The 18,166-nt window shown below is 40.1% G+C and overlaps 2 protein-coding genes and 1 non-coding gene across 3 annotated transcripts in view; all 3 read right to left on the reverse strand.

Annotated features, from left to right (window-relative positions):
- The window catches only part of LOC138968656 (small ribosomal subunit protein uS3), a 79,226-nt gene that overhangs the window by 41,701 nt on the left and 19,359 nt on the right, over window positions 1–18,166 (reverse strand). The window lies entirely within an intron of this gene.
- Window positions 6,613–15,882, reverse strand: LOC138968655 (serine/threonine-protein phosphatase 6 regulatory ankyrin repeat subunit B-like). The gene is made up of 5 exons (XM_070341248.1): window positions 15,489–15,882; window positions 13,332–13,441; window positions 12,397–12,517; window positions 11,570–11,772; window positions 6,613–9,015 (listed from the first exon to the last, which is right to left on the reverse strand). The coding sequence occupies exons 1-5, from the start codon at window positions 15,625–15,627 to the stop codon at window positions 8,797–8,799; spliced, it is 792 nt and encodes a 263-aa protein (XP_070197349.1). The 5' UTR covers window positions 15,628–15,882; the 3' UTR covers window positions 6,613–8,796.
- Window positions 18,082–18,153, reverse strand: Trnad-guc (transfer RNA aspartic acid (anticodon GUC)). Its single transcript has one exon. It is a non-coding gene; the product is annotated as a tRNA-Asp (tRNA).

Genomic DNA, 18,166 nt, shown 5'->3' on the forward strand with positions numbered 1-18,166 from the left:
CTACATTTTTCCTGTATAATGGTCACAAAATTAATGATAAGTAAAATGATAAAAACGGTAACCACAAAAAAACCAAGCTAACGTCCTCGCATTTGTCCAGAATTATTCCATGTTTCACTTGGGAACAGAGGGATAATTGGTCTAAAGAATTTTTAAAAAGGAGGGTTAGGGTAACCCTAACCCTCTTTGGACCATCTGCATGCAATGCCCGCTATAGGTGGAAGACTTTCGTGGACGCCATGGAAGAATACATCGCTGTTGTGCTGGTTCAGCTTGAGGTCCTGTCCTAGCGAATATCCTGCACACACAAAAACACGACTTTTTAAGCCACTTATGTTGCATTCCGTGACATAGCTTTGTTAAAACCGCGTGCCTGATAATAATGACAGATTTTGTTGATATACATTTTTTTTTAAGACACCCCATAATTATAATATTGTTTGACAATCTCTTTCAACATAGTTTACGAATCACCAATGTGTATACAAACGCAAATAACCCACAGGTCAATAAATTACTTTCCAGAGAGAGATAGAGAGAGAGAGAGAGACAGAAAGAGATAGAGAGAAAAAAAGAGAGAAAGAGAGAGAGAGAGAGAGAGAGAGAGAGAGAGAGAGAGAGAGAGAGATAGATTAAAACTAGAAAATGTGTGCTATATAAAAGACCTGGGGGAACATAGACCTGGGGGAACATAGACATGCTCCCATAAAAAGCTGTCATACTAATGCTTCATAACAAGGATAATCGCTGTCAAATCTTTGCTTGTACCTGCATGGTGTTTACTGCGCTATATACACAACCTGTTTTATTTTATTTATTTAATTGTGTTTTTGTGTGTGTGAGTGTGGGGGGGGAGGGGGGGTGTTTTGTGATGAGGGTTTTTTCCAAGCCTTTACTGCTTTAGTCATTGAATGCACCCGACTTCGATTTATTGTTCAGTGATGGGTAATTGTGTGATCAACAATGTAAGTTAGTGATTGTTCTGGCTTCATACAATGACATTGCATTAATTTTATAAGTTTGTTAAAATCTTGTTGTTTTGTGTATGTGTGTGTGTTCCAGGCAAAAGCTGATCTTACAGTCCTAGTTGTATGCAGTACCTCTGCTTCTTCGTTCAGGAATCAAAGTATACAATCTAAACCGATTATTTTGTTCAATAATGTTCAGCTTACCATCCCGAAGAAGGCAGTAACGTGCTGAGATATTGATTATAGATATTAACGTACCTAACCTGGTTACTGGTGTGTTTTCTTTGTATTTCAATAATGTAAATGTGTGACTACTTGCAGGGGTACTTGATGTTCAGAGCAATTTTTCTGGCAAAAGACCTTTTATGGATCAAAGAAAACTTTTGTCATGGTGCACAAGTCAATCAATTTGGTTGATAAATAACTTGTGCTGCATTTTCCCTGGTTCCAAAACGTAGTATGTATTGCCACATGTCCTTACCTGTCATTGGCATCACATGATTCTCTGCAAGTCTTTTGTGGAAATACGTCATTTAACACTTGCACTTATAGCAGGTGGCTGTGGAACGGTAGACATGCAACGACAACAAACAACAAAAGACAAAAGTGTGGAGTACACTCATTTTTCTTAACATACGCCAAGTTTCTTTGAGAATGCTCCAAGTGAACATCAGGGGTTCCTAGGCCTGATTACCAGCTATTGTGTTTTCAGCGTAGCAATAGGGTCCGATATTTAGACGAGACAAGTATAATGCCGACGAGTCGAAGACGAGTCGCATTATACTTGTTCGAGTCTAAATATCGGACCCTATTGCTACGCTGAAAACACAATAGCGATTATATAGCTGTTATGACCTTGATTTGTTGTTCCAAACTTACAAAATGACAGTTTTTGCGTCGATGCGTTGATCTCAGGTTTTGATAGCAGACAAACTTCTTACGCGCATCATGTTCGCGCAGACATGCACACCGCTACACGCTTTCTGACTTTGTAAGAACAAGTCGCGTAAGGCGAAAATACAACATTTAGTCAAGTAGCTGTCGAACTCACAGAATGAAACTGAACGCAATGCAACGCAGCAAGACAAGAAGAGCGGGGTAGTAGTTGCGCTGAGAAGGATAGCACGCTTTTCTGTACCTCTCTTCGTTTTAACTTTCTGAGCGTGTTTTCAATCCAAACATATCATATCTATATGTTTTTGGAATCGGGAACCGACAAGGAATAAGATGAAAGTGTTTTTAAATTGATTTCGGAAATTTAATTTTGATCATAATTTTTATATTTTTAATTTTCAGAGCTTGTTTTTAATCCGAATATAACATATTTATATGTTTTTGGAATCAGAAAATGATGGAGAATAAGATGAACGTAAATTTGGATCGTTTTATAAAAAAATTTTTTTTTTTACAATTTTCAGATTTTTAATGACCAAAGTCATTAATTCATGTTTAAGCCTCCAAGCTGAAATGCAATACCAACGTCCGGGCTTCGTCGAAGATTTCTTGACCAAAATGTCAACCAATTTGGTTAAAAAAAGAGAGCGTGACAGTGCTGCCTCAATTTTCACTAAAAGCCGGATATGATGTCATCAAAGACATTTATCAAAAAAATGAAAAAAACGTCTGAGGATATCATACCCGGACACTCATGTCAAATTTCATAAAAATCGGTCTAGTAGTTTAGTCTGAATCGCTCTACACACACACAGACAGACAGACAGACAGACAGACAGACAGACAGACAGACAGACAGACAGACAGACACACATACACCACGACCCTCGTCTCGATTCCCCCCTCTATGTTAAAACATTTAGTCAAAACTTGACTAAATGTAAAACAAGTCGCGTAAGGCGAAAATACAATATTTAGTCAAGTAGCTGTCGAACTCACAGAATGAAACTGAACGCAATGCAACGCAGCAAGACCGTAGCATCGTCAGTCCACCGCGCACGGCAAAGTCAGTGAAATTGACAAGAAGAGTCATTAATTAATTTTTAAGCCACCAAGCTGAAATGCAATACCGAAGTCCGGGCTTCGTCGAAGATTACTTGACCAAAATTTCAACCAATTTGGTTGAAAAATGAGGGCGTGACAGTGCCGCCTCAACTTTCACGAAAAGCCGGATATGACGTCATCAAAGACATTTATCAAAAAAATGAAAAAAACGTTCGGGGATTTCATACCCAGGAACTCTCATGTCAAATTTCATAAAGATCGGTCCAGTAGTTTAGTCTGAATCGCTCTACACACACACACACACACACACAGACACACACACACACACACACACACACACACACGCACATACACCACGACCCTCGTTTCGATTCCCCCTCGATGTTAAAATATTTAGTCAAAACTTGACTAAATGAAAAAAACTGACTCCAAGTGCATTCGACTTCACAACACTGTTGTTGAAACAGCCTTTTAAGTTGTCAGTGTATGCTGTTGTCGATAGAAACATCGCCGTGGTACAGATGGGTGAACCGGAATCATGCGTCGGCCATTTTTCTCAATATGCTTTTGGATATTGAGTAAAATGGCCGACTTCCGCCGCATTATGCTTTGATGATCGGAAGACACCATCCAATCACAGCCCCCGAATTCCCCCACGTGTTCATCAGAATAGCTATATATCACAATTAAACAGCTACTTCTCAGAATCAGGAGAAAAAAAACCTGTTATATTGCGAGAGTGTCGTGACAAGAACAGACAGCAGCAGCAGTAACAACAACATTGCTAAATCGTCGCTGTAACAAAATTTCATGTTTAGCATCGCAGACAAAGCACGGCTACTGATCCGACCAAAGCCACACTTCATGCACGATTGGCACATTGTTATGGCCAGCTTGTTAACGTGTATGTTTTACATAGAATTGAATGTGTTTGTCGTTGTGTCTGTCATCTATCCTAGTCGTTTGATTTAGAATAAAGCAAACTTGTTAGAACATGTGTAGTGCTTCACATTAACCTAGGTACCTGTTTAATAAGTAAACTAATGTCAGAAGTAGGTATTTACCTTGTTTGCCTTCGCGTTCGCTTTCTTGATAGCCCGCTGCAGCATTTGTATCACTTCCCTTGACATTCAAAACGCCAATGTATTTCTGAAAGGAAAATAAAGATATTGACCGAAACATCACACAAGTGGTATATCATGCTAGGTTTTGTTTACAGTGTCTGTTCTACGACCACATCTGATTGTAATTTAAATAAAGAAAAACTGTATCCATTTATTACTTCTCTATTTGTGTGTGTTTGTGTGTGTGCAGGGGCGGATCACATCATTTTTAAGGGGGAGTTTCCAAAATTCTTTCAGGGACAATTCGACGACTGGGGGGGGGGGGGGGGGGGGGGGGTCCGACAAATGTTGATAAAAACAAGGAAAATGGATCAATCTGAGCCAAGAAACATCCCCTAATACACCTTCCCAAAAAGTAAATATTGTATAAGAAGAAAAAATTGAATCAAAACAAGGACAATTGATCGATCTGGCGCAACCTGAGCAAACTAATTAGCCAACTTCTTTCCAAAATCGTCACTTATAATACAAAGGCCGGCTCCTAGGGTAAAAATCAAGGAAAATGGAGCAATCTGAACCATCAGTTTGTCTTTATTTTCAAATTATTTATTTCTTCTTTTAGTTTTTAGGCTAGAGAGAGTGGGGTGGGGGTGGTCCGGAAACCCCGGACCCCCCCACCCACCCGATCCGCCCAGTGTGTGTGTGTGTGTGACCGATAACCTTCTCTAAATTCTAATAGTTGCGTTTGCATGGTAATAAAGTTTTAATACTGGATATGCCCATGAAAAAAATATCATTTCTTGTTCATGTCATTGTGTGTGCGTGGCCAGGACCGTGACTTCTGCATGCCTCGACGTCTTCGGAAAAGACACAAAATGCCTACATGCGTATGTTCTTGGAGCACTCAGTATGCCGTCATCTGCAAACAAATAAATACAAATTATTCAATTGTGTAAATAAAGAACAATCATTTTAATATTACAAAAAAAAAATTCATATATAACTGTAGTCTTCACCAGAGACATTTCATTGTATGTCTCTGTCTCCACTATACTATCTTCAAAATAAAACTGCCGTAAAAAATTGAAATACTATAAAACTTACCCCCACTCAGATCTATTTACTAATTTAGGATTATTCAAGTTTCAACCATGAAACGATGCCGGTTTGGACAGATCTGCTAGTTTGCCGCTGAAACTAAAATCAAAGGCGATCTTCAGAACTATTTCTAATCTTGCATTTGTGATTAATATAAAATACTGATCTTCCCAATAGAAGCTGATGTGTATACACATGACCAGGACAAGGTATTTTGTTACAGGGCATTTACGCAGACGTCGCAGTTCAAAATATCGTTTTAGATCTGATTTTGTACAGCAGCCTGTGTGATTCAGAATCGTCTGCCCTTTTTCGGTTTAACATTTTATGGACGATTCCTATGATACTGCTCAATCATAACTGATGACAAATTCAGAAACAGATGATGGTTTCAAGTAGGCTGCAGTAATGATTCGTTAAAAATGTCAAGTCACTCGTCGATCATTCACACTCAAAGTCAAAGAACCCAAGCCAAATCTGCTCTGGTTCCGAGCAGCTTTTTCCAACTGAGACCCTAATTGTTGCGCATCTGCCGCGAAAAGATAGACCACAAACAAGCGGCACTGTACCATGCTTTCGTTTATGTTGCTAAACAGATTAAATGTGCATTGTAAATGTGCTTACAACAAAGAAATGCATCCTTACTTACCACAAAAATACTTGTACCACATTCATCGAACCTGCGTCTTCTTACCAAAACCTATCTTTCTTTCTTTCTTTCTTTATTTGGTGTTTTAACGTCGTTTTCAACCATTCAAGGTTATATCGCGACGGGCCAAAACCTATCGATATATTTGTTTACGATATATTGTTAATTACTAACCGTTAACTATTTTTCAAAAATCTGAAATGACTTTTAAGAATCAAAGAAAGATTCGCTGAAACGATTGACTTCAGAAAATAAGCAATATTTTTCTGAACCATGAAATAAAAATCGAAAACTCCGTTTGATCTTTTATTTTGGTAGATTAATGACAACAGCCGGAACTGAAAGTACCAGAACCAAAAATTAAGGGCATTAATCATGTAAACTAAGAGAAAAAAAAATTCGCAGTTCGACAGTATTTGAGGCCCTTTTTCATATCAAAGTGTAAAGTTTGCTGAACGATTTTTTTCCTTTTTGCTTGTTTAGTTACAAATTTAAACCCTGTCTATGCCTTTAACGTGAGATCAAATTTAATCTTTACAAAACGCAGTCAGGCTGTTCGTTAATGCAGTTTTGGGTATGTTATAATTATGGATGTGAAAGAATACTCTGATCCTTTGTAAATTCATGGACGGAAAATAATGGTCCTGTGGCAATTTTGAAGATAGTTGACACGGGAAAGCAGGCACACACACACACACACACACACACACTAATAAAGAGACGGACATACTGACACACACACACACACACACTTATAGAGAGACGGACACACACACACACTCACACACACACTAATAGAGGGACGGACACACACACACACACACACACACACACACACACACACACACACACACACACACACACACACACTGGATTCCAGAATTCTGTACAATCAAATTCAAGTAAGCAGACAATCTTCTTCAACATTACTTTCTTTCATAAGGCCAGTAAGAAACAAAAGCCAAGGTAACCAAACAATTTTAAATAAGTAAATACATAAATCTGACAAAAATAAACAGGCAGAATAATTCATTAACCTTCACTGGATCAAGCGTTGGACTACACAGTCCGGATGTACACGACCCACACTTTCCAAAGAAGGATTCAACGTAAAAAGTATGGGTCGTACACGACCCACGCCATCCGAATAGGGATAAACATTTTGCCGTCTCTTTGCAGAGTATGGGTCGTACACGACCCACGCCATCCGAATAAGGATAAACAACGTAACATTCCTTACGTAATTCCATATGGGTCGCCCACGACCCACATCATCCGGACTGTGTAGTTCAAATTACGTCATCGTTTATTTGTTTGTTTACAAAGATAATCTTTCAAAACATGGGCGATGGAAAGGTCGTATGGTGATTAGAGATTACATGAAGTCTAAATTAAAAACTCCAAAAAGTTTTAGAGATAAAGTCGATTTTGTGAGGCTCTGGGTCGTCCACGACCCACGAAGTACGGTGGAGGATAAATCATCAAAGCTCCAGAAGTAAAATATATTGTTATACATGCTCACCTTTCTTCCTCTTCTTAGTACTTCTCTCTCTCCCTCTCTCTCTCACCATCTCTCTCCCTCTCTCTTTGTCTCTCCCTCTCTCGATCTTTATCTCTCCCCCTCACAAACACACTTACACCCACATACACAACGTTTAGGACACACACACACACAAACACAACTTGTAACATTTACATTTTCTACCGAAAAAGCTTTTTTGTACCCTGAAATGAAATAATAGATTCAGTCACCTTGCTCCTATCAATGTCTTTTTCATGGGCACTGGAAAACCTGATGTGGCTGCTTTTAGAACATTTCATAAAGGTCACTGAACCTTCACAGTGGTACCTGTTTGTTGGTCATGAGACCACGACTTTACTACATGTAGTCAAAAGTGTCCCTGAATTGCAGATGTCCTGTCAAGACAGATATCCAGTGGTACCTGTAAGGTGAGGACACCTTCAAATAAAGGACACCAACAGTTGTCCCTTTGTCTTCAGATTAACAACAATATACATGTCATGAGAGGCCACCTACGATGAAGGGACACCTTTTGGTTTGGGCCAAGGGTGTCCTTTCATCACAGGTATTACTGTACTTTAAGTTTATAGACTGAGGGACATGCAACCGGTGTTCATTTCTGGGAGGTGTCCTTGGTACTCTTCGGCTTCAATGTCAACCCCTCAGATTCGCAACAAACCATTTAGTGCTGTTCACATTGGCAGACTTGCAACAAACCATTTAGTGCTGTTCACATTGGCAGATTCGCAACAAACCATTTAGTGCTGTTCACATTGGCAGATTCGCAACAAACCATTTAGTGCTGTTCACATTGGCAGATTCGCAACAAACCATTTAGTGTGTTCACATTGGCAGATTCGCAACAAACCATTTAGTGCTGTTCACATTGGCAGATTCGCAACAAACCATTTAGTGCTGTTCACATTGGCAGATTCGCAACAAACCATTTAGTGCTGTTCACATTGGCAGACTTGCAACCAACTTGTGACCAACTTTAGTCGTTTGAAAATCGCTCCTGAGTCGTTGAGGCCGAATCGGCGAAAAGTCTGCTATGTGAACAGCCCCAGTGACTCGCGCCAGACTCGCCAGTGACTCGCGCCAGACTTTTCTTATCGCGCTGACTGATTGGTTAGCTCTAGCCACTGAGTTAAATATAGATGTATACATCTCTGTGGCTCTAGACTTCCCTTCTCCAGAAAACAACGAGGACAACGGACAATCCCGAAAGGCTAAGTCTGGCCAGACTCGCCGCTTAAAACTAGTTTGCGAGTTTGTGCTGTTTACATGGGCAGCGATTTTGATTTGACTTGCCGCTGACTAAAACCGCTTAAAAGTTGGTCACAAGTTGGTTGCAAGTCTGCCATGTGAACAGCACTTTAGAAACCCCCTTCCACCCAGTTCAATCCCACCGGTGTTCTTTTTTGGGAGGTGTCCTCGGTACGCTTCAGCCTGATGTGTGTCGACACCTCAGCTTCTCAACAAACTATTAGAAAACCCCGGTCCCAGTGCCACCCTACCCCCACGATCTCCATCCTGTCACATCATCAAGTTGTATTTCTGAAACACCTCCAGCATGATTTCGTCTTCGTTCTCCGTAGCGTCTTGGACGACCGTACGCTCCTCTCCATTGGGTACGTTCTTGCTGGCGCCAGCACGAAGCAGGACGGCACAGATGTCATCTCTGGCGTTACTGTAGGCGTGCCACAAGGCTGTCCACCCATCCCCATCCTGATAGTTCAGTTCGCACCCTGGTTGCTATGAGATAACAATGACATATATATGCAATTGATTAAATAGATATAATAACAATGAGAAGAAAAAAAATATATATACATTGAGAATAGAAGCAGAAAGTAGAAGAAGAAATATACTGCTATGAAGGGACGTAGCAGACCCACAACATTTGGTACGGAGAGGGGAAAAAAACGCTGATTTATGAGGATGTGATCATCATCGGATTTCTTTAAAAAAATTTTAAAAATTTAAGTCTAAAATTTGGTACGGCGATCGCCGTACCGCGTCCTATGTCCCGGCTTTGTTATAATGAGGACATATGCAATTGATAAAATAAATATAACATTAATTAAATCAGTATTGAAAATAGAAGAAGAAATACTGTAGGCGTGCCATCCATCCCCATCCTAATAGTTCAGTTCGCACCCTGGTTGCTATGAGATAATGAGGACGTATGCAATTGATTAAATAAATATAACAAGAAGGGCAAAGCCCATATGACTCACATGCTTGACCTTGACCTTTACATGACCTTGACCGTCAAGGTCAAATAACTAAACCTAGCAATGACATACACTAAGAACTGCTTTACACATTTTTCCTACCAAAATACATGTGACCTTGACCCAAGGTCAAGGTCATCCAAGGTCATGCAACACAAAGCTGTTAATTCAAGACATAGGAAGTACGATGGTGCTTATTGGCTCTTTCTACCATGAGATATGGTCACTTTTAGTGGTTCACTACCTTATTTTGGTCACATTTCATAAGGGTCAAAGTGACCTTGACCTTGATCATATGTGACCAAATGTGTCTCATGATGAAAGCATAACATGTGCCCCACATAATTTTTGAGTCACTTGAGAAAAAGTGACTCTATGTAATCGGTCAGTGTTAGTCTGTCCGGCCGTCCGTAGACACCACCTTAACGTTGGACTTTTCTCGGAAACTATCAAAGCGATCGGGCTCATATTTTGTTTAGTCGTGACCTCCAATGACCTCTACACTTTAACGATGGTTTCGTTGACCTTTGACCTTTTTCAAGGTCACAGGTCAGCGTCAAAGGAAAAATTAGACATTTTATATCTTTGACAAAGTTCATCGGATGTGATTGAAACTTTGTAGGATTATTCTTTACATCAAAGTATTTACATCTGTAGCCTTTTACGAACGTTATCAGAAAAACAAGGGAGATAACTAGCCTTTTCTGTTCGGCAACACACAACTTAACGTTGGGCTTTTCTCGGAAACTATAAAAGTGACCGGGCTCAAATTTTATGTGAACGTGACTCATTGTGTTGTGAATAGCAATTTCTTCCTGTCCATCTGATGCCTCATATAATATTCAGAACTGCGAAAGTGACTCGATCGAGCGTTTGCTCTTCTTGTTAAGTTTGAAACAGTTATCTTCCATAGTTCAGGGTCAAGGTCACTTCAAAATATGTATACAATCCAACTTTGAAGAGCTCCTGTGACCTTGACCTTGAAGCAAGGTAAACCAAACTGGTATCAAAAGATGGGGCTTACTTTGCCCTATATATCATATGTAGGTGAGGTATTGAATCTCAAAAACTTCAGAGAAAATGTGAAAAATAGCTGTTTTTTAGACAACATTTATGGCCCCTGCGACCTTGACCTTGAAGCAAGGTCAAGATGCTATGTATGTTTTTTGGGGCCTTGTCATCATACACCATCTTGCCAAATTTGGTACTGATAGACTGAATAGTGTCCAAGAAATATCCAACGTTAAAGTTTTCCGGACGGACGTCCGGACGGGGGGGACGGACGGACGGACGACTCGGGTGAGTACATAGACTCACTTTTGCTTCGCATGTGAGTCAAAAATGAACTGAAACAATTTATCAAACTAGTCTTGCAGGGACCTATTTTCCCACTGCTTATGATGCCAAAGTCATCAAGACAAACTTCATTATAAAAACACTTCTGTGGCTGCTGTTTCATCTGGAAGGGTTTTTAGAGTACGTCACGCTTCGCTTTCTAGAGTGACGTTTCTTTGCTTTGATGTGAAAGATTGCATGAGGCTTTGGAAGAGATCGATGTTCCAAAAGAAGCATTGGGACGCCTCGACTGCGGGACGTTTTCAATAAAAGACACGTAAGTACAGTATGTAGGATGAACAGAATACAACATGGCTAGCTGTGTTGTACCAGATTAACACTCGTTGCTTTTTCAAATATTGAAAAGCTCGCTTTCGTTCACAGTTTAATATTTAAAAAAGCAACTCATGTAAATATTGAAAATACATGTAAATTACAGTTTATACAACATCCATTCATTTAACTTGATGATCAGGTCTATAAAAAACAAAAACAATTCAACACACCAGCAAAAGTTCAATGCACGGGGGGCATACCTTTTATACCTAATACTTGCCACCTAACAAACCAGCAGCAACAACGAAAATTTAAAAAAACCCAAAAAAACCAAGTAGCATGACCAGTTGTCTGACTCACAACAAAAATTTAAAAAAATTAGGAATGTGTACAGTTGTCGGAATCAACCAAAATATACATGTGTAACAACACAATGCCAATGCAATGCCCAATGAGCTTACCTTTGCCAGAAGGGAGGTAACTGATTTGTGTTCATTGGCAGCAGCAACAATGAGAGGAGTATAGCCCCCTTCCTCTCTGCATGTGTAATTAATGTCAGCCATAGCAGCAATTAATGCTTTGACCAGATCGTCATCACCGTTCTTGGCTGCAAGGTAGAGCGCTGACCTCCCCTTGCTGTTGCATTTATTGATGTCCACTCTCCCTGAAAACAACAATCAAAAGAATACAGTGGAACCCCCTTATTCAGACCTGAAAAAATCTGAGAAAATAGGGTCTTCAAAAGGAGGGAATCTTAAAATGGAGGTAAATTTACAGACATTATGAACAGAAAATCTGATAAAGCATAGTCTTAAAAAAGGGGTGGTCTCAATTAAATGTTGGGGGGGGGGGGAGGGGTTGGACTGTACATGTACAACTTCCAGGGAATATTCTGTATGTATTCTTTGTATCTGAGAAACAGAGGGAAGTTAGAACTCTAAACGCATACAACATGTCACATGTGCAATAGAGTAAGTGAGAGTTATGTCGAACCAATCTCCTGGTACCTGCATTCTTTGCAGTGGTCCCGCTTGTCACACACACACAGACACACACACAAACACACACACACACTTTTGGTTGGTTCCTTGAGTGGTCCTTATAGGCAGGTGCAACTGTGCTTCCGTCGAATGTAAGCAAATCATGTGTCAGTATCAGTCATCCATGCTGTTATATTCAAATTTTAATGTGAGGATATTCAAAATTAAACGAGGCTAAAAACAACAACAGCAACAGCAACAACAACCACACAAACAAGGTATATATAATGAATGAATGGTTTATTTACCTTGCACAAGTACCTTCAGCAAATCTAAAGATTCTTTTTCTACAGCGTATGTCAGAGGCGTTTCTCCTTTTACCAAAAAGATGTCCCCACTCACACCTTTCTGTAAAAGTGCTTCAACAACCTGGGAATTAAAGAAACAGAATCAATTGAATCCATTTGAGTAAGAAGGTGCAGTGAGGTGCAACTCATTGGTGACATATAAGGACTACTGCCACTAAATACAGACATTATGCATGCTTGGGAATCCAAAAAGTGCTCGTTATAAGCATAAATTCGTTACAAACAATTCGTTTCAAGCATTTTTTTTAAGCATGAAGAAAGAGGTATTCAGTTAGGAACTTAACACTAATACGTTATAAGTCAAAATTCGTAACTAGCGTGTTCGTTTTAGGTGGGTTCGACTGTACATGAATTCTGAACGCACACAGACTCAAACACAAAAACAGACAGACATACGCACAGACAGGCAGACAGACACAAACAATATATGCAGACAGCTAACAGATACATGTGTGTGTACTTTTAAGTGTTTATGTGTGTGTGTGTGTGTGTTTATGTGTGTGTGTGTGTGTGTGTGTGTGTGTGTGTGTGTGCGTGTGTGTGTTTGTGCATGTCCATGTCTATGTGTTTGTCCATGTCTGTGCATGTGTGTGACCGTGTGTGTGTGCGCGTGTGTGTGTGTGTGTCCATGTTTATGTGTTTGTCAATGTGTGAGTGACTGTGTGTATGCACAAGCATGCATGTGCGCGCGTGCGTGCATGTGTGTGTGTGTGTGTGTGTGTGTGTGTGTGTGTGTGAAAAGGCGTGTTAGATGCTAGTGGTTGTGTGCGAGCGTGAGCGCCCGTGTGTGTGTGTGTGTGTGTGTTATGAAGAAAAGAATTAGATGTCTTCATCCTGTCTATGACAGTCGTACACTTGTCATACAATTTAATTACCTTTGCCTGTGTCTTCAGCACAGCTTCTTCAAAGGGGGACTTGTGGTTCTTATCGTGGAAGTTGATGTTGCTGCCAGCTTCAACCAGAGTAATAGCCAGTTCCTGATTGCCTGCATGAAACACAAGAGAATGTCAGTCAGCAGTTATACGTGTGTTCAATGTTTGGACCAAAACGAATCAGAGGTTTTCAGGTGTTTGGGGGTTATCGGAGAAAAGTAGTACATTGTTCCACAAAAGGAACCAGTTGGAAGAAGAAGAAGATCTAATTTGATGACAAAAGCAGATATACTGAGGGAGATATTTTAAGCACAAAACCAAACGGATAGATCAAAGGGGTGGAAGGCCTGATAATGGACATCAGCTAAGAACTAAAGATCCTCGCTGTTAGCATGATGAACATACACTTGTAATTTTAGGTGTAACTACATGTATAAGCAGTCTTCTCAAGTTCTTCTTCTTCTGCGTTCGTGGGCTGAAACTCCCACGTACACTCGTGTTTTTGCACGAGTGGATTTTTACGTGTATGACCGTTTTTACCCCGCCATTTAGGCAGCCATACGCCGCTTTCGGAGGAAGCATGTTGGGTATTTTCGTGTTTCTATAACCCACCGAACTCCGACATGGATTACAGGATCTTTTTCGTGCGCACTTGGTCTTGTGCTTGTGTGTACACACGGGGGTGTTCGGACACCGAGGAAAGTCTGCACACAAAGTTGACTCTGAGAAATAAATCTCTCGCCGAACGTGGGGACGAACTCACGCTGACAGCGGCCAACTGGATACAAATCCAGCGCGCTACCGACTGAGCTACATCCCCGCCCTACTATAAGCAGTAAGATGTGTGTCTAGTCGGTCTGTGTCTGTGCCATGTGAGCTAGTGGGGTGTGCGGGAGGGGGGGTTGCAGAGGACTCAGGAGTATGTGTAATAGAGAGACTCAGACTCAGACTCAGAACTTTATTACAAAAGGATAAAGGTTTTAGGCAAAGCCTATTCTTCCAACCTGTCCTTTATACAACACATAAAGACAGACGCACATTACAAATATAAATTCAATCATATAAAATACAGAAATACATTGTACAGAATGCAACACAATGTGCATTTAAGGAATTACATAAGGAGAACTCAAAAAATTACAAAATTACATTGACATAGTTATACCTTTCATTTGGGAATAAGTTGCTCCGATCAGCTACACATCCGTTAACATTAGTACAAAATGTTTAACAAAATAACAATCGAACAAGACATTTCATTCACGAATGATGTGTGAACGTGACTGTCTCTTAAACATTTTCACTGAAGTTGCATTTCTTATCTGTTGGGGTAAGGAGTTCCAGAGAAACGCTCCCGAGAAGGCTAAGCTCGATTTGTAGAGGTCTATGCGAGGTATAGGAGGGATGATTTTTTGGGACCCATATCTTTTTGTGGCATGTTTGAAATGTGATTGCAAATATTTAGGACAGTCGTCATTTAGAATTTTATACATGAACACAGCCTTGTTTAACGTCAACTGATCTTTCAAGGGGAGGAAATTCAAGAGCTTTAGTTTATCATCCGTGGACCTATTCAAATCATGCAGAATAAGTTTTGCAGCTCGGCGATGCAGGGAATTGAGTCTTTTTAAATGAACATCGCTGCAGTTATCCCAAAGTGTCGATGCGAAGTTTATATGAGGCATTATGTGGGCGTAATAGAACATTTTGAGTGCTGCAGAATCAGCGTAATGCCTTAATTTAGATAACAGGTACAAATTTTTTGATACTAGTTTGCAAATATTACTCAAATGAGTTTGCCATTTCAACTCTTGATCAATGGTAACACCCAATAATCTATGTTCCCTAACTTGCTGCACTTGAGTTGAACCAACTGACAGTTGTAATTGTAAAGGACTTAATTGGTGTTTTTGTCTCGTGGTTATCACCATACTCTTTGTTTTAATCGGATGAATGATCATTGCATTAGAAACGCACCACTCAGTGATTTCATCCACACTTGTTTGAGAGAGAGAGAGAGAGAGAGAGAGAGAGAGAGAGAGAGAGAGACAGAGAGAGAGACACAGAGAGAGAGAGAGAGAGAGAGAGAGAGGTGTCAGTTAATCTATTTCATTCACTGTACGATTCATAACAATCATATAAAAACAAAACATCAGTTACCAATATCTATCGCCAGCTGTAGCGGGGTCCATCCGTAAAAGAAGCAGTTGATGTTGGTTCCACTTGACAGCAACTTCTCAACACTAGCCTTATCGCCATTTCGAACCGCTAAATGCAAATCTTGCTCTTTGCTTCCCATTCTCTTGTGTCACGCGGCACGCGTTGGTTTTATTCAAGTCAGATCGTGAATCAGATGAACCGGCACTTTTGTCGATAGGTTTTCGTAAATTTATACGCTCAACCGGTAGTTCGGCAGAGCCGGATTTTATTCCGATGGAAAGTGTTAGTCACAGAACTGATCTACAAAGCTATGAAATGGCGGCTTTCGATCGTCAAAACTGAATCTTGCTTCGGTTTCCACTGACGCTTTTGTCAGATGTGAAGGGAGGTAACTACCAACTACAAAGGGTAGTCCGACTGGATACTTTCCCTTGATGGGAAACTCCAGAAAGAAAGAAATGAAAAATGATAGGCCCTTCCATAGACCAAATATAGGTCCCTGGCCCTTCTGCTTTTAATTGCCGAGATAAGCTGCAAACGTGTCCCTGTTTACAAAATCCACAAAGCATATCCCCCATTTACCTGTTATGATAGCTTCCCTTCATAATTTTTGATCCAGTTTCAGGAAGCTATTTGTTTTGAATATATCAAGTATGGGTAAAACTGTGCAAAGAATGATGAGAGATCGTAGAGCACTCTTTAGTCTCCGGTATGATGTTCTCTGCACTGATCTAACATAAGTTAATGATTCACATAAGCTAACTCTCACTTACATTTGTATATTACGTCCCTTTGTTTCCCTTTGGGAGAGAATAACAAGTCGCGTAAGGCGAAATAACAACATTTAGTCAAGCTGTCGAACTCACAGAATGTCGGAAACTGAACGCACTGCTTTTTTCACCAAGACCACATACTCGTAATTTCGTCAGTCCACCGCTCGTGGCAAAGGCAGTGAAATCGATAAGCCATGCAGAATAGTGCAGTAGTGGTCGCGCTGAGCAGGATAACACGCTTTTCTGTATGTCTATTCTTTTTAGCTTACTGAGGTGGGGTTTTTTTTCAAATCCAAACATATCATATCAATATGTTTTTGGAATCAGGAACCGACAAGGAATAAGATGAAATTGTTTTTAAATCGATTTCGGAAAATTAATTTTAATCATAATTTTCATATTTTTAATTTTCAGAGCTTGTTTGTAATCCAAATATAACATATGTATATGTTTTTGGAATCAGAAAATGACGAAAAATAAGATGAAATTATTTTTGGATCGTTTAATAAAAAAAATAATTTTAATTACAAGTTTCCGATTTTTAATGACCAAACTTATTCATTAGTTTTTAAGCCACCAAGCTGAAATGCAATACCAAAGTCGGGCCTTCGTCGGAGATTGCTTTGCCAAAATTTCAATCAATTTGATTGAAAAATGAGGGTGTGACAGTGCTGCCTCACTGACCGTTTTGACAAAAAGCCGGATATGACGTCGAAAAAATGGAGAAAAAAAGTCCAGGGATATCATTCCCAGGAACTCTCATGTCAAATTTCATAAAGATCGGTCCAGTAGTTTAGTCTGAATCGCTCCACACACACACACACGTACAGCCTGGACAGATGCACACCGTCACACACACATACACACATACACCACGACCCTCGTCTCGATTCCCCCTCTATGTTAAAACATTTAGTCAAAACTTGACTAAATGTAAAAATGGCCGCCGAATTTCTGGCAATACTGAGATGACAGCTGCGACTGCAAGTCTGAGATAGACTAGCTAGTGTGTTTGGACCGTGTCCCGCCTTGCTGATTTTAGATCAATGTGGATATGATGGTGTTTTTTTTTTATCATTTTGAATGAATTGAGCGAACATTGTTCGGGTATAGGGCCTAACGTGGACCGGCCTCCGCCGGACTAGCACGTACTGACTGAATTCACTTGACATTCTCAGTTATGTCCAACCTTGACGGCTTGTATTCTACTTTGCAGTGGGTACCTACAGTTCTAACATTGCAGTGGTCCAAAATGAAGACTCTTCTCTCATTTATTGCTTCACGGTTAAAAAAAAGTATTCAGTGTTTATAACTTTATAATACGTGAGAAACTTGACCTGTAGGCCGCTCCTTCACAACAAAAATTTAGTCACACACATTTTTTTAGATTTTAATCTGTATACATACACGTAGTTTCATATCAAGTTTAATGTTTTGGCTTCAATGAATACTGCTACCTGATGTCTTTCTTGCAAGGCACGGTACGGTAGACAGTTTTTTCCACAGTCTATTTGACCGGTCCGACGGTACTTTAATCAAACTGAATGACTCAAAATACACCATTCATGTTAATATGTAGAAAGTCAGTCCTATCCTTGGACTCTTGACATCATGTTTTAGTTCCGTTTTGTTTTGACTCCCTTTACGAAAATATGACTCCCCCATAACCCGAGAAAATTACTCCCACGACAAGTGTACTCCCCTGACAAATAACGAATAAAGTACTCCACCACCACAGGTGTACTCCCGAGTAAAACACGACAATAATTTATACAGTTGCAGATGAAAAAAATATGTTTCTGTACGTGAAAAAAAAAAAACTCCCCGGCGGGGAATTGAACCCCGGTCTCCCGCGTGACAGGCGGGGATACTGACCACTATACTACCGAGGAGGAGCTGAGAAAT

This window comes from Littorina saxatilis, linkage group LG6 (genome assembly GCF_037325665.1).
Source record: "Littorina saxatilis isolate snail1 linkage group LG6, US_GU_Lsax_2.0, whole genome shotgun sequence".
Taxonomy (NCBI): domain Eukaryota; kingdom Metazoa; phylum Mollusca; class Gastropoda; order Littorinimorpha; family Littorinidae; genus Littorina; species Littorina saxatilis.